The 22521-nt window shown below is 45.1% G+C and overlaps 1 protein-coding gene across 1 annotated transcript; it reads right to left on the bottom strand.

Annotated features, from left to right (window-relative positions):
• Positions 1 to 151: 151 nt before the first annotated feature.
• Hr4 (Hormone receptor 4) lies at positions 152 to 22279 on the bottom strand. Its single transcript, XM_070209729.1, is given in 8 exon segments — positions 152 to 1510; positions 1568 to 2744; positions 2819 to 2940; positions 3000 to 4406; positions 4543 to 4691; positions 4754 to 7523; positions 19890 to 21316; positions 21890 to 22279. Coding segments are annotated over 7 exon segments (7200 nt in total). The 5' UTR covers positions 21001 to 21316; positions 21890 to 22279; the 3' UTR covers positions 152 to 1046.
• Between the last annotated feature and the right edge of the window lie 242 nt (positions 22280 to 22521).

Below are 22521 nucleotides of genomic sequence, written 5' to 3'. Positions count from 1 at the left end.
TTATTAGCTCATATCTGAACTGATCTTAAATCAACTTTATATGGATACATGTTAACACTTAACTTAGATTTTTCTGCTTTTTCTTTTTTTTTTTGTATTTTGCAATTTTTGCTCCTTAAAATTTTGCACAAAAAAAGTTGTTTATTTACGTGTGTGTGTGTGTGTGTGAGTGTTAAAATAATGTATGTATATAGTAATAGCATAATTTATTTAGTTTTAAAAGTCAACACACACATTCGTAATGCCGTTAAGCCACAGAATCCAGTTCTAAAACCGAACGAACGAGAAAAAAAAAACAAAAAAAAAAACATAATCAAGCCGGACCAAACCAAACTGTTCCATACCATTTCATTTCGTTTCGTTTCATTTCCATTCCATTTCGTTCCGTTGCAGTCTTGTGTTCGTCCTGGTCCGTCTGCGCTTGGGTTGGAAAACGGAAAACAGGCACAAGAAAACGTTTCATTCCATTCCGTTTCAGTCCGCTATATGCATTACAGTCTTGTGTTCAGTGTGTTGGCTCAGCGTGTTTGGGATCTTTCCATACCAGTTCGTTCCCTTTGTTTACGTTCCGTTTTGTTGACAGTCTTGTGTTCTGTGTGTAAGGATATTTATATTTTGTTTGCCTTTCATTTTCCATTCCGTTACGTTCCGTTCCGTTTCAGTTCGTTTCAGTTGTCAGTCCGCAGTCTTCTGAGTACGTTAGGCTTGGGTTAGGATATTTGGATTTGGATTGTTCGCTTGGTACGTGGTATACCTAATTTCTAGAACGGGCTTGTGCTTTTCATTTACTGCTTTTCGTCATCTCTTTTTTGTGTGCTTTTAGGTTAGGGTAGGTTTTGGCTTATAAGATCTCCAACAATTGGGGCAGGGCGAAAACTAAAATACATGAAAATACAATATGCTCTACATTATGTATGTAGTAATAATAATGATAATGATAATAATAATAATAATCGATAATTGGTAATCGGTAATTGGTAATTGGTAATCGGTAATCGGTAATCGATAATAAAAAACATGCTTTAAGTGTACTATTCTAAAATAATTCAGTCATCAGGTAACATTGTTTTGAACACAACTACAGTAACAGAAGCTGAGGTCACGGGCGTGCGCGTAGGCGGGCGCATGGGCGTGGCAGCGGCGGCATTATAATTATTATTGTTATAATTATGATTATTATTATTAATATTATTGTTGTTGTTGTTGTTGTTGTTGTTGTTGTGTGGTGCTGTGGATGATGTTGCATGTGGTGTTTGTTGTTGTTGTTGTTGTTGTGGTTGTTGTTGTTGCGATTGTGTTTGTGTTTGTGTCGTCGTCGTCGTCGTCGACACGGCAGTCCATTGTTGCATTGTTGCTGGGCGCATTGCTAATGACGTGGGCGTGCCAACAGACAGCAACAGCTCATCGGTTTGTGTGTGTATTGTGGCTGTGCTGGCAACAGTTGCCTGCTGATGGCAACAGCTGCCGTTGGGCAGCGATGTTGCTGCTGCAGTTGCTGTTGTTGCTGCTGCTGATAATTGGTATTTAAAATTAACTGCGTGCATTGCTCACAAATATTCTTGCTTACCATTTGCCGCTTGACTTAAACTGTTGCTGTCGTGACAGTTGCCGTTGCTGTTGCTGTTGCCGTTACGTTGTCGCAGCATCGGTTTGGCAGTGATTGTTATTGCGCCTGGGCCAGTGGCAGTGTTGCTGTTCAAATTAATAATTCTGCGAGGCACTTTAAGCTGATGTTGCTGCTGTTGTTGCTGCTGCTGCTGCTGTTGCTGCTGCAATGCGAGCAACTGTTGCTGCTGCTGCTGTTGTGCAGTGGCTATTTCACTTAGGCTGGCCAATGTTAACGCCGTTTTGAGCACATGCGCTGGCGGCGGTGTTGTTGCTGCGTTTGTTATTGTCGTTGTTGTTCTCGTTGTTGCGCCAGCACTCGTTGATGTTGCTTCTGCTGTTGCGGCGGCTGTTACTGTTGGTTTGTTAGCAACTGCTGCCATTGGACGTTGTGACATTAAGGCCGATTGAAGAATTGATGTATACTGTTGCTGTTGCTGTTGTTGTTGTTGTTGTTGCTGTTGTTGTTGCTGATGTTGTTGCTGATGTTGATGTTCAAGTCTTTTGCTCTCTTCTAAGCTGTTGCTGCTGCTGCTTGTTGCCAGCCTGCCAGCTACAGTGGCAGTATTGCAGCTGCTGCTGCTGCTGTTGCTGCTGCTGCTGCTGCTGTTGTTGTTGTTGTTGCTGCCCGCCTCGATGGCCACTGCTGCTGAGCTGCGCGCTATTTGATCGGCGGCTGCTGTCAGCGTGGCCAATGTGGCCGCAGCTCCACTCAGCAGCGACGACTTCAGTATGGACGAGGAGGCATTGCTGTTGGCGCTGGGCTTGGCGGTTGCTGTTGCTGTTGCTGTTGCTGTCAGCGGCAGTGGCAACGGCAGCAATAGAGACGATTGCTGTTGCTCGGCTTCGCCAATTTCGATTTTGATCTTGGGCAGATCCAGCAGCAAAGCAACCTGCGCCTGCGCCTGCAATTGTTGCTGTTGCTGCTGCTGTTGCTGTTGTTGTGGCCGGGATCTGCGGCGTGTTGCTGTTGTCAGATGTTGGTCGTGTTGCTGCTGGCGCTTCGGCAGCGCCGGCTGATGATTGCTGGCGGGCAGCAGGCCATGCTCAAGCATTTGCTACCTTATGCTCGCCGAGTTGAGCACAAAGGGCACATAAAACATCTTGCTTTCTAGCAACAGACTGGCCGCCGCTTGTATCTGGAGCGGGAGCAGGAGCGGGAGCAGGAGAGGATTAGTTCAGATTGGCTTGGATGAGGCTTTGTCGGACTTACCTCGGGTATGTGGGAGAGCAGCTCGCTGAGCCGGGCCTGCGGATTCTGTGGCGACGAGCTTTGCAAATAGGAGCGCAGCACCTGAATGTAACGCTCCTGTATGCTCTCCAGTTCCACTTCTGCTAAGGGTCACAAGGAGATCAACATGAGTTGGGTACAATTGGCTTGAATGCGGACGTACCTTTGTTCAGCAGTATGTAGACCTTGAGGCAGACGTACTCCTCCATTTTGAGCTTGATGCGCCGGAACATGATCGTGATCTGTGTCATCTTGTCCACCATGTGGCCCACATCCAGCTTGAGCTGCTCCATGGCAATCGGCTGGCCCATCAGCGTGGTAAGGCAGGTCTGGAGCGTGCTCAGATGCGAGTTAACCTCGCTTACGAATTCGGGATCATCCTTGTGCAGCGGCATCGGCAATTGGCTGGCCGTTGGCGTTGATGTTGGTGCCGGGGAGCCGCCGTGCCTGTTGCTGCCGTGATTGTTGCTGGGACTGTTGGCGCTGCCAGTGCCGGTGCCAGTGCCAGTTGCCGCGCTCGAGGATCGTTTGCCGTGCAGCGCCTGGTAGGCGGCCGTGGTCAGGATGAGTATCTCGTGCCATTTGTCCGTGAGCAGCTTTGTGTGTATCTCGACGGGTATTTCCAAGTAGAAGGGCAGCTTCTTTGTCCACGACACCAGTTTGTGAACAATGGAGTCGCCAATATTGCACAGCTTCTCACTGATCTCAGATTTGTCCTCAAGGAACTCGCTGAAGTGCGGCAGCGTGGCAATATCCTCCATGGCATCGCAGTCGATCAGCGTCTGGATCATGGACAGCGCATGCTCGTACGAGATCTGTCTGTCCTTCGACGAGCTGACCGCCGAGTCCAGACGATGGCGCAGATGCACAATCTCGCTGGGATTGGTCAGCGCCGTCTTCAATATAGTGCCATTCATCAGATGCGCCGGCAGCGACGCCTGCTGCTGTTGCTGCTGCTGCTGTTGCTGCTGCTGCTGCTGCTGTTGCTGGTGATGATTGTGGTGCTGTTGCTGCTGTGCCGCATTCGGCGGCGGCGGCGGCACGTGATGCGGGGAAGATAGCGACAGATGCGGCGACGATTGTTGCTGCTGCTGTTGCTGTTGCTGCTGATGCTGCTGCTGTGCCGGACTGTGCATGGGCGGCGGCTGCAAGTGCTCGGACTTGAGCACCGGACCCAGGAACATGGGCTTTAGCTCACCAGCGGCCGCATGGCCAGCGGCCAGCAGCTTCGATTGCTGATGTTGATGCTGTGCAGCGGCTGCCACAGCTGCCGCCAACTGTTGCTGCTGCGGCGAGAGCAAATGATGCGGCGACAATTGCGCCGGATGACCATGTCCACCGCCAGCCACATGATGATGATGTATGGGCGACAGCAACTGTTGCTGCTGTTGCTGCTGTTGTTGTTGTTGCTGCTGCTGCTGTTGCTGTTGCTGCTGTTGCTGCTGTTGCTGTTGCTGCTGTTGCTGTTGTTGCTTCTGGTTGGTCTTCTTGTGCTTCTTGTACTTCACCTTGTACAGATTGTAAACGGCGCCGCTGTTGCGTCCACCCGGCATGCGATCCTCCCGCACGGCTAGCAGGGATCACAAACAAATATAATAAATACTAGATTAGTTTTGGCCACACTGACAAGCAAAAAAAGGCGAACTATGTGTGTGTGTGTGTGTGTGTGTGATAATTGTACGGCCAAGTTGGCTTCGTCTACTGACCTTGCAGCACCATGCCCTGCTCGATGCACTTCTTAAATCGACAATACTGACAACGGTTGCGCTGTGCTTTGGTTATCTCGCAGGTGCCGTCCGCGACGCAGGTGTAGACCCTGCGGTTCTGCACCGTGCGCTTGAAGAAGCCCTTGCAGCTGCAGGTGAGGAGTTAGCAGTTAGTTTTTTGCTTAAATTGGAGATTTGTGGCGACACTTACCCCTCGCAGGTGATGATGCCGTAGTGCAGGCCGGTGGCCTTGTCCTCGCATATCATGCAGACCAGCGGCTGGTCATCCTCGTCGGTGGGCTCGTGCGGCGCCTCGAGTGAGCGACCGCTGCCGCTGCCGCTGCCCGAGCTGGAATTCGAGCTGCCCCATTGCTGCTGTGCGCTCAGATTGAGCGCCTGCAGCTGGCCCGGCGGCAGCTGCGAGTAATCGCCAGCCCACAGGCGTTCCATGTTAAGGGCGTGCGGCGTTCGGAATTGATGCGGACGCGGACGCATATCCTGGATGCGCGTCTGGCCCAGCGAAAGCAGCAGCTGTGCCGCTTCCTCATTATTTTGCGGACCAGGCGTATGCGTCGGCGTTATCGACCCGGTTGACGGCGAGGAGGCGGTTTGCAGGCAATGCTGCTGCTGCTGTTGTTGCTGCTGCTGTTGCTGCTGTTGCTGCTGCTGCTGCTGCTGCTGATGTTGCTGATGTTGCTGTTGATGTTGCTGTTGCTGTTGATGTTGCTGCTGCTGCTGCTGGTGTTGCTGGTGTTGCTGCTGTTGCTGATGTTGCTGCTGCTGCTGCTGCTGCTGGCCGGGCGTTGGCGGCGGCGGCTCGTAGCCCCAGACCATGGTGCGCACGCCGCAGCTCTCGCCCATGATGACGGTGGGCGTGCCACGCGGCGGCGTCTGCGAGGGCGTCTGCGGCGACAGCTGCGACGACGAAGACGAGGACGACGGATGCGGTGAGGGGCAGAGCGGGCCGCCAATCACCTCCGGCTTGACGCCATTGATGCGCGCATTACTAAAGCAGACCATGCGCTGTGCGGCTGCCGCCGCAGCTGCCGCTGCCGCTGCTGACGTCGGCTGCATGAGATGCGGCAGGCCCGAGGAGGCGGCGGCAGCGGCGGCCACCGCCACCTGTTGCTGCACCTCGCTCTTCACTCGAAACAAAATGGCCGCATCGCGGCTCGGATGACGCAGCGATTGCAGCGAAGCGGAGTGCAGCAGCGACTGTTGTTGCTGCTGCTGCTGTTGCTGTTGGTGTTGCTGATGTTGTTGCTGATGTTGCTGCTGATGTTGCTGTTGGTGATGCGGCGACAAATGCCGCTGCACCTGAACAGAACCAACGGATGAGGTTGGCTCCTTCTTGACGCGTATCAGCGCATGCGGCGAATGTTGCTGCAAATGCTGCGGCGATTGTTGCTGCTGCTGCTGCTGTTGCTGCTGCTGCTGCTGCTGACCGAGGAGATGCAGGTGCAGCTGTTGCTGAGTCAGCTGCTGCATGGACTGCATCGAGAGCTGCGGCAGCTGCAGCTCCTGAGGCGGGCTATTCTTGCGCAGCGTCAGCGGCTGCGTCAGCTGCTGGTGCAGATGATGCGTCTGGACAATGGAGGCGGGCGTCAAGCTGCCATGCCCATGGCTCGACAAATGGCCGTGCGGATGGCCATAGGCATGCCCATGATGCTGGCCCGGATGCGGACCCGGACTTCCGCGACTTATGTGCTGCGACGAGCTGATGGAACTGGAGCTGCCCAATTCGCGTTCTCTTTCTCTTTCTCTGTCCCGCTCTCTGTCCCGCTCTCTGTCCCGCTCTCTGTCCCGCTCCCTGTCGCGCTGTGTGGTCGAGGAGGGCGAGGCGGGTGGCGGTGGCTCCGCTTTAATGCGCGACGGCGTAACCAGCACGGTCACATGACCCGGAGCCGCCTTCAAGTCGCGCTCTCGTTCCCGTTCCCTCTCCCGTTCCCTTTCTCGTTCCCGTTCTCGTTCTCGCTCTCTTTGCTCCCGTTCGCGCTGCTGCTGCTGCTGCTGTTGCTGCTGCTGCTGCTGATGGTAGGCAAGCATTTTGGTGGGCGAGGCCAGGATGCGCTCCTCCTTAACGGAGCGTATAACGCTCAGGTTGCTGTTGTTGCTATTGATCTTGTTGCTGCCGCTGCCACTGCCGCTGCTGCTGCTGGCCAACAGCCCATTGGTGGGCGTGCCGCTGCTGCGACCCGTTGTCGTTGAGGGCTTCTCCTCGAGCGAGTCGGGCGAGGCCAGGCGACTGCTGCTGTTGCTCGAGCTGGACGCGCCGCCATTATTGTGCGGCGGTGTGGGCGTGCCGCGCGCATTCAATGCCAGTGAGAGTGCCTCTCCGCCGCCGCCCCCATTGCCGCCGCCGCCGCCGCCAGTGTCCAGCATGGCGCTGGGCGGCGTGCCGGCTGGCGGCGGCGGCGACATCACTGTGGAGGCAGCTGCCGCTGTTATCGCACTGCTGGATGAGTGTATTTCAGTCTGTTGATGCTTCACGGATCCGCCAGCCGATCCTGTGCCTGTTGTTGTTGCTGCTGCTGCTGCTGCTGCTGCAGCTGCAGCTGCTGCCGCCTTAGCTGCTGCTGTCGCAGTTATGGTAATCGTGCTGCTCGGACATGTTGCCGCCGACGTGGATGATGTTGCTGCCGCCGCTGCTGCTGCTGCTGCTGCTGCTGCTGTTGCTGATGATGTTGTTGTTGATGTGGAGACGGCAGCTGCTGCTGCCGCCGATGTGGATGCCGCTGTTGTCACCGTTACCGTCACCGATGGCAGCGCCGGCAACGCTGACAGCGACGCACCTGTGCCGCTGTCGCATAGCTTGGGTGACATCGGCGCCAATAGATCCGGCGACGAGGTGGATGTGTCCGCTATGGACTCGCCGTCACTGCTGCATCTTGAATCGATTTTGCGCCGCTTGAGTTTGAGGTCTTGAAAAAGGCTCATTTTATCGAGCTCGCTGTACGGGCCACGGCTCAGTGTCATAATTCCTGCGGCAGAGAGGGTGAGAGAAAGAGGGAGAGAGAGAGAGAGAGAGAGAGGGGGGCATAAGTGATTGCGGATATATGCTTCACATTAAGGAACTCAACTCCATATAACAACATTTACTATTTACAGCTTAATACTAGAAATACTTAAAGAGAAAAGAAAACAAACACGAGTCTTCGAGTTCGCATTCAAAAAACTGAAATATATGTTCCAGCCAGGAACACGAGACCCGAAATCCTTCCAGACCCGAAAAGGATCTTAAAATCAAACACATGTTTACTTAAGAGGCTACATTTTCAACAGATCGTTCCTATAGCAAGCCTTAGCTATATATTAAATGTGTGAAGCCTAAGCTTTTTTCCAACCATTAAAATGTGCTATAAAGGGTATACTGTTTTTGTGCAAATGTATGTAACGCGCGAAGGAAAACTACTCTGAGCTCACAAAATACATATATATAGATCTATTATATATATATTCATATATGTTCGTGTACGTCCGTCTGCGTGTCCGTCCTTCTATCCGTCTGTTTGACCTCGGAAATCACAAGATCTAGAAGCTTGAAATTTGCAATTTAGATTCTTGTATACCCTGTCCAGAAAGAGTACAACAATTTTTCGATAGCTTTTCCATTTGTTAAAATATCGATAAATATCGATTTTAAGACATCCTTATTTATGCAAATCCCGAAGAATATATCATATAGTTACACCAAACTTGGAGTCTAGCATCTCGTTAAGTATGCTCACATTCACACTCAAAACATTTCAGTTTTTGAATAACTTTGCCCACTTCACTTAAGCTTGATATAAAACCTGAGAAATTCACCAAGAATGCGGGACAGAGTGAAGAAGAAGGAAACCGAAGTGTTTGTAAAAGCAACCTGACACTGGTTACAGGGTATCTCCTAGTCTTAAAAGTGGGTACAGTATACCCCATACTGTCTTTGTGCAAATGCATGTAAGTGGCAAAACGAAGCATCTTTGAGCCCATAAACTATATATAATATAGTAATATATATTCTTGATCAGCATCAATATTTCGTCGTTCTGTCCTACTTTCCGTCCATCCGTCTTTTTGTTCGTCCGTCTTTCTCTCCGTCTTTCTATCCGTCTGTCCATATGTCCGTATGTGTGAACGCGTTGGTCTTTCAACCTTCCTTTTGTGCTCAGGGTATCTTCTAGTCGGGCACTCCTATTTGTTTTTACATTGTTCTATTTTGAGCTCTTCACACTGAGTTAGTTGAGTCTGTCTTAAGATCTGGCTCTCTTGAAGAGCTAAGCAGTTCCTAGCCAAAATATTCTTGTATTCTTGTTCTGCTTGTCTGAGAGATGTTGATGCTACGTTTCCCATGGCCATGACTTTGTCTCAAGCTGAAATCGTTTCGCATGGGTGTTAACTTGTCAAACTTGATTTGGCGTTTTAGAATTTCAAATTTTCATTCAAATTGGTTTTGTCAATACCCTGCTTTCAAGCAGGGCATATCGGCTGTCTCTGGCTGCGCTCCATCCGAATATTCAAGCAACATTCTGGAAACTGGAGCATTTCATCTAAAACTCAGGTTTTGCCTTAAGTCCAGGTTTGACCTATGAAACAATTCTGTGTTTTATTTATAATATCAACTTCCAAATACTTAAACTTAAACTTAAACTCGACTTGCTTAAATAAATCTCGAAGCTTCGAGCTTAAAACACATTGGCAGTTGACACTTCACAGAAAATACAGTAGACACTCACTAATTGCGCCGCTTCGACTTAAGAGTTGATTATATTTGAAGGAGAGACGACTTTCTGGTTCTTACCAAACATTTGAATGCCAAAGAGCTTAACATAGGCAGATAAGAAACTTTGCGGAAATCTTTTAAAAATATCTGAAAAATTCCAGCTACTGCAAAATTTGAAATCCAACAAGTAAGAGGTTCTAGTCGGGAGCTCCCGACTAGGGGATACCTCTTCTTCCAACATCAAATGCATATATATATTCTATTTTAGAAGCTATATGTCAAGTTTGGGGACTCTAACTCTTATTATTTACCAAAACTGCCCAAAAAATAGGATATCGATATCGATATCGATTTTTATCGATTGCTTGGAAACTGAGTAAGTTATCGATTATCACGCAGGCACTAGGAGCACCTACATCTAAAATTTCAAGTCTATAGCTCTTATATGTTACGCCTGGAGTTATGTCGTTTTGGAACGTCATATCTCCACTCGGAGCTATTATCCGAGATATTATGTCGTTTTGGAACGTCATATCTCCAGCGCGAAGCTATTATCCGAGATATTATGTCGTTTTGGAACGTCATATCTCCAGCGCGAAGCTATTACTCGAGATATTAAAAAAAAAATCATCGAAAAAGTTTCGATTTTCGCACCGACCTCGATTTTGAAAAAAAAATAATCTGATGATTTGGAATGTCATATCCTCGCGCGGAGTTATGTCGTTTTGGAACGTCATATCTCCGCGCGAAGCTATTACCCGAGATATTATGTCGTTTTGGAACATCATATCTCCAGCGCGAAGCTATTACCCGAGATATTATGTCGTTTTGGAACGTCATATCTCCAGCGCGAAGCTAATTCCCGAGATATTATGTCGTTTTGGAACGTCATATCTCCAGCGCGAAGCTATTACCCGAGATATTATGTCGTTTTGGAACGTCATATCTCCAGCGCGAAGCTATTATCCGAGATATTATGTCGTTTTGGAACGTCATATCTCCAGCGCGAAACTATTACCCGAAATATTTAAAAAAAATCATCGAATAAGTTTCGATTTTAGCATCGACCTCGATTTTGAAAAAAAAAAAATCTGATGATTTGGAATGTCATATCTTCGCGCGGAGTTATGTCGTTTTGGAACGTCATATCTCCGCGCGAAGCTATTACCCGAGATATTATGTCGTTTTGGAACGTCATATCTCCACGCGGAGCTATTATCCGAGATATTATGTCGTTTTGGAACGTCATATCTCCAGCGCGAAGATAATTCCCGAGATATTATGTCGTTTTGGAACGTCATATCTCCAGCGCGAAGCTATTACCCGAGATATTATGTCGTTTTGGAACGTCATATCTCCAGCGCGAAGCTATTATCCGAGATATTATGTCGTTTTGGAACGTCATATCTCCAGCGCGAAACTATTACCCGAAATATTTAAAAAAAATCATCGAATAAGTTTCGATTTTAGCATCGACCTCGATTTTGAAAAAAAAAAATCTGATGATTTGGAATGTCATATCTTCGCGCGGAGTTATGTCGTTTTGGAACGTCATATCTCCGCGGGGCGCTATTATCCGAGATATTATGTCGTTTTGGAACGTCATATCTCCACGCGGAGCTATTATCCGAGATATTATGTCGTTTTGGAACGTCATATCTCCAGCGCGAAGATAATTCCCGAGATATTATGTCGTTTTGGAACGTCATATCTCCAGCGCGAAGCTATTACCCGAGATATTATGTCGTTTTGGAACGTCATATCTCCAGCGCGAAGCTATTATCCGAGATATTATGTCGTTTTGGAACGTCATATCTCCAGCGCGAAACTATTACCCGAAATATTTAAAAAAAATCATCGAATAAGTTTCGATTTTAGCATCGACCTCGATTTTGAAAAAAAAAATCTGATGATTTGGAATGTCATATCCTCGCGCGGAGTTATGTCGTTTTGGAACGTCATATCTCCGCGCGAAGCTATTACCCGAGATATTATGTCGTTTTGGAACATCATATCTCCAGCGCGAAGCTATTATCCGAGATATTATGTCGTTTTGGAACGTCATATCTCCAGCGCGAAACTATTTCTCAAGATATAAAAAAAAATCATCGATAAAGTTTCGATTTTAGCACCGACCTCGATTTTGAAAAAAAAATAATCTGATGATTTGGAATGTCATATCCTCGCGCGGAGTTATGTCGTTTTGGAACGTCATATCTCCGCGCGAAGCTATTACCCGAGATATTATGTCGTTTTGGAACATCATATCTCCAGCGCGAAGCTATTATCCGAGATATTATGTCGTTTTGGAACGTCATATCTCCAGCGCGAAACTATTTCTCAAGATATAAAAAAAAAATCATCGATAAAGTTTCGATTTTAGCACCGACCTCGATTTTGAAAAAAAAATAATCTGATGATTTGGAATGTCATATCCTCGCGCGGAGTTATGTCGTTTTGGAACGTCATATCTCCGCGCGGCGCTATTATCCGAGATATTATGTCGTTTTGGAACGTCATATCTCCACGCGGAGCTATTATCCGAGATATTATGTCGTTTTGGAACGTCATATCTCCAGCGCGAAGCTAATTCCCGAGATATTATGTCGTTTTGGAACGTCATATCTCCAGCGCGAAGCTAATTCCCGAGATATTATGTCGTTTTGGAACGTCATATCTCCAGCGCAAAGCTATTACTCGAGATATTAAAAAAAAATCATCGAAAAAGTTTAGAATTTAGCATCCACCTCGATTTTGAAAAAAAAAAAATCTGATGATTTGGAATGTCATATCCTCGCGCGGAGTTATGTCGTTTTGGAACGTCATATCTCCGCGCGAAGCTATTATCCGAGATATTATGTCGTTTTGGAACGTCATATCTCCGCGCGGAGCTATTATCCGAGATATTATGTCGTTTTGGAACGTCATATCTCCAGCGCGAAACTATTTCTCAAGATATAAAAAAAAATCATCGATAAAGTTTCGATTTTAGCACCGACCTCGATTTTGAAAAAAAAAAAATCTGATGATTTGGAATGTCATATCCTCGCGCGGAGTTATGTCGTTTTGGAACGTCATATCTCCGCGCGGCGCTATTATCCGAGATATTATGTCGTTTTGGAACGTCATATCTCCACGCGGAGCTATTATCCGAGATATTATGTCGTTTTGGAACGTCATATCTCCAGCGCGAAGCTAATTCCCGAGATATTATGTCGTTTTGGAACGTCATATCTCCAGCGCGAAGCTAATTCCCGAGATATTATGTCGTTTTGGAACGTCATATCTCCAGCGCAAAGCTATTACTCGAGATATTAAAAAAAAATCATCGAAAAAGTTTAGAATTTAGCATCCACCTCGATTTTGAAAAAAAAAAATCTGATGATTTGGAATGTCATATCCTCGCGCGGAGTTATGTCGTTTTGGAACGTCATATCTCCGCGCGAAGCTATTATCCGAAATATTATGTCGTTTTGGAACGTTATATCTCCGCGCGGAGCTATTATCCGAGATGTTATGTCGTTTTGGAACGTCATATCTCCAGCGCAATGCTATTACCCGAGATATTATGTCGTTTTGGAACGTCATATCTCCAGCGCGAAGCTATTATCCGAGATATTATGTCGTTTTGGAACGTCATATCTCCGCGCGGAGCTATTATCCGAGATGTTATGTCGTTTTGGAACGTCATATCTCCAGCGCGAAGCTATTATCCGAGATATTATGTCGTTTTGGAACGTTATATCTCCGCGCGAAGCTATTATCCGAGATATTATGTCGTTTTGGAACGTCATATCTCAGCGCGGAGCTATTATCCGAGATATTATGTCGTTTTGGAACGTCATATCTCCAGCGCGGAGCTATTATCCGAGATATTATGTCGTTTTGGAACGTCATATCTCCGCGCGGAGCTATTATCCGAGATATTATGTCGTTTTGGAACGTCATATCTCCAGCGCGAAGCTATTACCCGAGATATTATGTCGTTTTGGAACGTCATATCTCCAGCGCGAAGCTATTACCCGAGATATTAAAAAAAAATCATCGAAAAAGTTTCGATTTTCGCACCGATCTCGATTTTGAAAAAACATGATGTAACCCCTTGCCATTTTGTCGATTTGGGTCAAAATTTTTGATTTCTCTTTTTTGATGCCAATCGTTAGAACTGATGCTTACGAGTCAAAAATGGTATGAAATTCCAAAATCGGACATTATTTGACGGAAATATTCCAAAAAATCATCAGAAACGTTGTCTTCACGAACTATTGGTTTTTTTGTCTTTCACATTTTTGAACCCATCGACGTATAATTTGTTTGAATGCCAATTGATGGTAGGGATCCGTACGCATTCAAAAAGGTATAACATTTTAAAAACAGAGATTATTTACCCGAGATATAAGAAAAAATCATCGAACAAGTATCGATTTTCGCACCGACCTCGATTTTGGAAAAAAAAAACCTGATGATTTGGAATGTCCTATCCTCGCGCGGAGTTATGTCGTTTTGGAACGTCATATCTCCGCGCGGAGCTATTATCCGAGACATTATGTCGTTTTGGAACATCATATCTCCACGCGGAGCTATTATCCGAGATATTATGTCGTTTTGGAACGTCATATCTCCAGCGCGAAGATAATTCCCGAGATATTATGTCGTTTTGGAACGTCATATCTCCAGCGCGAAGCTATTACCCGAGATATTATGTCGTTTTGGAACGTCATATCTCCAGCGCGAAGCTATTATCCGAGATATTATGTCGTTTTGGAACGTCATATCTCCAGCGCGAAACTATTACCCGAAATATTTAAAAAAAATCATCGAATAAGTTTCGATTTTAGCATCGACCTCGATTTTGAAAAAAAAAAATCTGATGATTTGGAATGTCATATCTTCGCGCGGAGTTATGTCGTTTTGGAACGTCATATCTCCGCGGGGCGCTATTATCCGAGATATTATGTCGTTTTGGAACGTCATATCTCCGCGCGGAGCTATTATCCGAGATATTATGTCGTTTTGGAACGTCATATCTCCAGCGCGAAACTATTTCTCAAGATATAAAAAAAAATCATCGATAAAGTTTCGATTTTAGCACCGACCTCGATTTTGAAAAAAAAAAAATCTGATGATTTGGAATGTCATATCCTCGCGCGGAGTTATGTCGTTTTGGAACGTCATATCTCCGCGCGAAGCTATTACCCGAGATATTATGTCGTTTTGGAACGTCATATCTCCGCGCGGAGCTATTATCCGAGATATTATGTCGTTTTGGAACGTCATATCTCCAGCGCGAAGCTATTACTCGAGATATTAAAAAAAAATCATCGAAAAAGTTAAGAATTTAGCATCCACCTCGATTTTGAAAAAAAAAAAATCTGATGATTTGGAATGTCATATCCTCGCGCGGAGTTATGTCGTTTTGGAACGTCATATCTCCGCGCGAAGCTATTATCCGAAATATTATGTCGTTTTGGAACGTTATATCTCCGCGCGGAGCTATTATCCGAGATGTTATGTCGTTTTGGAACGTCATATCTCCAGCGCAATGCTATTACCCGAGATATTATGTCGTTTTGGAACGTCATATCTCCAGCGCGAAGCTATTATCCGAGATATTATGTCGTTTTGGAACGTCATATCTCCGCGCGGAGCTATTATCCGAGATGTTATGTCGTTTTGGAACGTCATATCTCCAGCGCAGAGCTATTACCCGCGAGATATTAAAAAAAATCATCGAAAAAGTTTCGATTTTAGCATCGACCTCAATATTAAAAAAAAAAAAATCTGATGATTTGGAATGTCATATCTTCGCGCGGAGTTATGTCGTTTTGGAACGTCATATCTCCGCGCGAAGCTATTATCCGAGATATTATGTCGTTTTGGAACGTCATATCTCCAGCGCAATGCTATTACCCAAGATATTATGTCGTTTTGGAACGTCATATCTCCAGCGCGAAGCTATTATCCGAGATATTATGTCGTTTTGGAACGTCATATCTCCGCGCGGAACTATTATCCGAGATATTTTGTCGTTTTGGAACGTCATATCTCCGCGCGAAGCTAGTACCCGAGATATTATGTCGTTTTGGAACGTCATATCTCAGCGCGGAGCTATTATCCGAGATATTATGTCGTTTTGGAACGTCATATCTCCAGCACGGAGCTATTATCCGAGATATTATGTCGTTTTGGAACGTCATATCTCCGCGCGGAGCTATTATCCGAGATATTATGTCGTTTTGGAACGTCATATCTCCAGCGCGAAGCTATTACCCGAGATATTATGTCGTTTTGGAACGTCATATCTCCAGCGCGAAGCTATTACCCGAGATATTAAAAAAAAATCATCGAAAAAGTTTCGATTTTCGCACCGATCTCGATTTTGAAAAAACATGATGTAACCCCTTGCCATTTTGTTGATTTGGGTCAAAATTTTTGATTTCTCTTTTTTGATGCCAATCGTTAGAACTGATGCTTACGAGTCAAAAATGGTATGAAATTCCAAAATCGGACATTATTTGACGGAAATATTCCAAAAAATCATCAGAAACGTTGTCTTCACGAACTATTGGTTTTTTTGTCTTTCACATTTTTGAACCCATCGACGTATAATTTGTTTGAATGCCAATTGATGGTAGGGATCCGTACGCATTCAAAAAGGTATAACATTTTAAAAACAGAGATTATTTACCCGAGATATAAGAAAAAATCATCGAACAAGTATCGATTTTCGCACCGACCTCGATTTTGGAAAAAAAAAACCTGATGATTTGGAATGTCCTATCCTCGCGCGGAGTTATGTCGTTTTGGAACGTCATATCTCCGCGCGGAGCTATTATCCGAGACATTATGTCGTTTCGGAACGTCATATCTTCGCGCGGAGCTATTATCCTGGCTATTAAGTGCTAAATAATAATATCAGATAAATAGATGTAAGTAGATGTAATGTATATTATAAGAGTATTATATAATATAAATTACGAGAGTATCAGCTGCAACGAATTGTTACAATCCCCAAAAACTTTACTCTTCAGCTGAGTTATACGACTTGGATATATATATTTTATACATCTAGGAAAAGTACTCTTAGGTAGATATCGAAAGCTAATGCATTTATCGATACATAAGCACCGATTGGGTGATGCGACTTTCACATATATCTGCAAAACGTACTCCTAAGCAGTTATCGATAGCGAATGCATTTATCGATTAGATTAGAAAATATGACTTTGAGATATATCTGTAAAAAGTGCCCTTAGGCATATATCGATAGCTATTGCATTTATCGAATCGATTGGGTACACAGTTATCGATAGCTAAAGCATTTATCGATTCATTAGCACCGATCTGTGGCGCGCCTAAGAGCTAAAGCGTCAACTTTGGATGGGCTTCACGAGTCTATTCGCGCAAGCAGGTGAATCACCGCTGTCTTTGGCATGCATAAAATCATATATCAGCTAAAGTAGGTTTTTTTTTCTTTGGTTTGTTTTTGTTTTTTTCGTATTTTTTTTTTTCTTAACGCGACGAATCGGATTTTGCGGAAGTTATTGCCAAATGGTCAAAACAAAATTTGCATTTACTTCCCCACCAAAAAAAAAGAAGTCTCTAAAAAAAAACTGGTTCAGCCGAAAGTGAAGGCACGGGGCAGAGCGGAGGCGCGCTTGACTGTAGTCGGCAGGAGGGTGGTGCAGGGCAGGGGAGGGAAGGGTAGGAGGGCGTCGTCTAATTAGCTGCGTCGCTGAGCATTTTGCTTGTCTTCGTTGAGCGTAAAAGAAATAAAACACAACTCGAAATGGGTCAAAAGTAAATATGGACAGGCGGGTTGGCAGTGACTGGCCGGGAAGCGGCCAGGGAGGGCAGGGGGAGGGGTGCTTGGGGTGGTGTGTGGGCTATTGGGTAGGTTAGCTGGAGGGGCACGCTATCAGCTAGAAACGCCGCGCGTCTGCGGCAAGATAAGCGCTTCTGTTGCAATCTGTTGCAAGCTAGAAGTTCAAGCAACAGCAGCAGCGAGTGGGCGTACGCACGCGGGCAGAGGGAAGGGCGGGGGGGGGGGGGATGGTGGTTGGAGGCAGCAGCAGCAGCTGCTGAACTTTCGATCGCATTGAAATTCTAGCGCTGCTCTCGCTCTCGCGCCTTCTCGTTCTCTCGCTCTGGCTCAATTAGTGAACGCGGTGCGTTGGCCCAGCGGCTGTCTGCGTGCTTGTTGTGCCTGTGTGTGTGTGTGTGTGTGTATCTATCTAATGCCGTATCTACACGCATGCCACGATCATTTGCCAGCGACGGCAGCGACGTTGACGGCGGCGTCGCCAATGTCGCGTTTGTGTGTGTATTTTTAAAATTTGACCTATTTTCATTATCAAGCGCAAGATTATTCTAAACAATAAAGCCCATGCGTAGCTGTGTGTGTGTGTTTGTGTGTGTGTATGGCGCGTGGTAGCAACAGCAACAGCAGCACACCCACACACGCACACGCACACACACAGCTGTTGCACACGCACCTGTGAGCCACAATAATGAGAAGTTAATACGAAGAACGCAACTGGGCAGAGTTGTTTCTATATATATATATAGATATTTTTTTTTTTTCGAGAATTTCCAACAACAGCAACTGCAATTGCAGCCGCTGCGATGGTATCCCGTTTCGATTTCGAAGCTGTTCGGTAACTCAAGCAAAACCTTACACTCGAAAATAATTGAATCAAAGGCGAGAAAATTCTACAGCTTGCGGGGAAAACTTTTGCTTCAAAAATATTGCGAAACGCCCCAAGTTATAGTTAGACATAGTTTTCGAATAGCTTACGGCATTTTTGGTTTTCGATATAGTTTTCGAATAGGTAACGGTATAGTTTCGATATTGTTTTCGTTTAGCTAACGGCTTATATATAACTTTCGATATAAGTTGTATTCGAATAGCTAACGGTTCTTTTTTTCAGTTTCGACAAAGTTTTCGAATAATTAACGGCTCCATTGGGTTTAGATATGTACGAGCTTATTTTCCATATAGTATTCGAATAGGCATAGTTTCGATAGAATTTTTGATATAACAATTTCGAATAGTTAAAGGCTTATTTAAGAGTCGATATAGTTTCGGATAGCTAAAGGCCTATTAATGTTTCGATTTATGTAGTTTTCGAATGCATCACGAATATTCTTGCAAGTAATATGCATAGAAATAATTCAAATCAAACTTTTCAAAACTAATTAGCTTAAAATGGCTTCGTTTAAATATTATGTTGAATTTGACTACCGATAACACGTGGCAGGCTCGATAAGCAAAAACAATTTATATATATAATATATCGATACATCGTCGATGCTTGCTTAGCGATAGTTATGAGGGTTTAATCGAATCAAATGCCCCGTTTGCTAGTTAAGGGAGGTAGCTAGAACGAGCGTCTTTTAACTATTTATCGATAACTTTTAAGCGCTATCGATAACTTTTTAAGATGGACCGAATCAGCCAGCGTATGTGTTATGCATTTATTAACTATCGATTCTTTATGAGGGAAGACTTGCTCTAGAGTCCAATCAATTAAATAGTTATCAAGTTATCTATTTATCGATAGATTTATCGAAAACTCAAATTTTCAAAGCATTTAACAACATTTTAGAAAATGCTTATGTGATATTCGCCTTAAATCTTGAATAAAACGTATTGCATACACAGCTAGTTAAGAATTTAAGCACTTAAAATAAATATAAAATATAAAGTTTATATAATTTTGTTTAGTGTAGCGAAGCATGCTGTAAATCATAGTCACATTTTGAGTAAAATACAGCGGAAAATATGTGCAGCCAGAGTCGCACTAGGGCAATATAATATATACAAAGAGAGTGGTTGTTGTGATTGTTGTTGATGTTGTTGTTAGTGGGGTTAGGAATGGTTGGGTATGGAATGGTATCATAGATTTCTAGTTGATTAGTAACGATTACTACTTAACAGGTTAGAGGCTTGGGTAGTTTATTTTTTTTTACCTATGGATGTCATAATTTTGTTGTTGCCGATTCGATTCTTGAATTTGGATCGTAAAAGTATACGCAAAAATTTTGTATGCCGATTGTGAAGAAATTGTTTTTGTTTACGTATATTTGGTTGATTTCTTAAAACTGTTGTTTTTGTTGTTGTTGGTATTGTTGGTGTTGTGTTTGTACTCGAGGAAAGCATTTAGGTTCTGTCTGTTGTGTGCGCCGCACTTGCCACATGGCGGCAGAGCCTGCGACAGCCAAAAAAAAAAAAGTAAATATAATAAAATTGGGATTCAGATCAAATTTTTTGTTGAACGCAGCTTACGAGCAAGATCTTGCTTGATCTTGAACGTGATGATGCGTTAGAAAGGTTTGCCAATTGGAGTTTTTGTTTATTTATTTTTGTTTGCTCTTGATTTATTTTTTTAGTTGGTTTTTGTTGGTATTTTGCGGTATTTTTGTGGTATTTTTTGTGGTCTTTTTTGTCACTTGTTCGAAAATGTTGTTGTAATTGGATTTTGGATGATTATTTTGTTTGCTGGGGGCTTTGCTGGGTGTCTGTGTGTGAGTGTGTGGGTAGGTGCAGGGGGTTGGGGGCGGGTTCAAGTACTATATGCATTATGATAAAAACGAGGTTATGTTATATGAAAACAGAACGTATCAAAAAAAAAAAAATACTAACGGCAAATGGGCGGCATACGAGATTTTTTCTTATAATAATTATTATAGTTGTTGTAATGAATGTTGTTGTTGTTATTATTATTGCTGTTGTTGTTGTTGTTATTGTTGCTGTTGTTGTTGTGAGAATTGCACTTGTTACACTTTTGACTGCAGGCATTCTGTGCCGCAGCCTTGTTGGCAGCTGCCGCTGCTGCGGGCAATGTTGCTGCCGTGCAGGATATTGTTGCTGCGGCCGTTGCTGCTGCAACTGTTGCTGGCGTTTTTATATGAAAGTCGTGCGGCTGTTGCTGCTGCTCCTGGTCTGTTTGCAATTCGGCTGCAACATGTTCGGGCGTTGAGCAGCATGTTCTTGTTGTTGTTGTTGTTGTTGCTGCTGCTGCGGCGGTGGCTGCAACATCAGCGCTGCCGCCGCCAGCACCAGCAGCAGCAGCAGCAACATCATTATCGTTATCGCCGTCGCCGTCGCCGTCGTTGTCGCCGTCGCCGTCGCGTTCGCTGCCATGAAGATGATAATGATGATGGTAATGATGATGATGATGATGATTATCATTCATAAATTGTTCTTGTTCATTGTTATTTCCGCTTTGAAAACCGGAATCGCAACCAAAACCCAAAGCATCGTCGCCGCTGCTGCTGCTGCCGATGCCAGCGTTGCTGCTGCTGCTGCTGCGCAAGTTGTTGCTGTTGTTGCCCGTGTTGTTGAGTGCAACATGCGGCAGATTGCCATTGCTGCTGCTGCTGCTGTTGTTGTTGTTGTTGCACTTCTTGAGCAACGTTTTATTTAGCGGCGTTTTGATAATGGTCAACTTGCTGTTGCTGCTGCTGCTGCTGCTGTCAACCTCCAAGCCGGCGTCCTTGTCGGCAATATTGTCGTCATCGATGCTGCTGCTGCTGCTGTTGTTGTTGCTGCCGTGACCATTGATGGTTCTTAGCTGCTGCTGCTGCTGCTGCTGCTGTTGCTCCTCGTGCGTGTGCTGGCCATTCTGCTTGGCCTCGCCACTTTTGCTTGCTGTTGCAGCTGCTGCTGCTGCTGCTGCTGCTTCGGCAACGACAGCAGCAACATTGACAGCAGCCACCGTTGGCTCCAGGCTCAGCGGCTGATTGGCATTCATTTGGGCTGCGTTCGCTCCTGCTGATGCTGCTGCTGCTGCTCCTGCTGCTGCTGGGTATTGTTTTTAGGTTGGCAGACACAGCTGATGTACGGTGGCAACACTGGCAACTGTTGCCATTCTGGCAACGGCAACCGCTGGCAACCAGCGCCAACTATGACGCATGCTTCCACAGCGATCCAGGCATGAGTTTGATCCACGGTTTATGTCAATCTCTTTGCGTTTTGCGTTTATTCCACTTGTTGGGATGTACACACGCACACACACTCACACGCACGCACAACAACAAGCGAGTGTTTCTCTCGTTATCACTGCACAGCTAATGAGCGAGTTGAAAGATATGTGAGCGATAAAAAAAAAAACAGAAGAAGAAGATGTACACACACACACCCACACACATACACCAAATATCCTTGAGCTTTCTCGTTATGGCAGATGAAATGATATGCACTTGTGATCGCTGATAAAAAAGTGACGAGTAACGAGTAACGAGTGTGTGTGTGTGTTTGTGTGTATTTAGAATGGGGAAGTCGGGGGGTAAACACTTAGAGCAACATAAATACAACAAACATTAAAAAAAAGTACCAGATATTAGCATAGATTTATACATATATCCTATATGATCACTTTTTAAACGCTGCATATAATCCGTTGACCGTTAGATAGTTGTTTTTTTTTTTTTTTTGTTTATTGTTTTTGTTTTTGTACTTTGTTTGTTCTAACTAGAAACAACGAGCAAACTGTACACACACAGACACACACACAGCGAGACATTGAGACAACAGCGAGTATGCATTTTATTTTTTATCTATGTATACATTTATATATATACATATATAAATATATACATATGTATATGTATTTATTAAGTAGTATATCCAATGAATATTACAGGCAGACCACATCAAACAAGGCGCGAGCGTTGAAATCCCGTATTGACCGTTAATTTAACTGTATTTCGCACGCCGTAAGTTCCGAATAACAGTAACCGGGTACTCGCTAGTACGCGCACTCGTCGCACACAACAACCAAAATGACAACAAAATTATTACACAAAAAAAAAGTACTAAAAAAAATTCCAAAAAAAAATTTTATTTTTTTTTTTTTAAACCGAAATTATGTAGTGTCTCTTCCGTATGACAACACACAACAAACAGAGAAACAGCGGCCAAGAGTCGCTTTCGCGCCGTGTGTGTTGTTTGCCTCGTTATTGTTGTTGTTGTTGTCGTTGTCGGCTGGTTGTTGTTTTGTTTGATGCTGCTCCGCGGCCAACGTGCGTACATTCGAACGAAATAAAGTGAAATGAAAGGAGTAAGCGAGCGAAAGAAAGCAAGCAGCAGCCACAAACAGTCTCAGCCCAGTCAGCCAGCAACGTCTGCGCTGGCTGCGCTGCCAACGTAGCTGGTTGCAGGCGCGCGCGCCTCGGAAACTAGCGCGGAACAACAACAGCAACAACAACTATTTTAAAGCGTCGCTGTCGCTGCTGCTGCTGTTGCTGCTTCTGCTGCCGCCGCCGCCGTCGCC

The sequence above is a fragment of the Drosophila virilis genome, chromosome X (assembly GCF_030788295.1).
Source record: "Drosophila virilis strain 15010-1051.87 chromosome X, Dvir_AGI_RSII-ME, whole genome shotgun sequence".
NCBI lineage: Eukaryota > Metazoa > Arthropoda > Insecta > Diptera > Drosophilidae > Drosophila > Drosophila virilis.
This window is presented reverse-complemented; position numbering and strand designations above follow the sequence as displayed.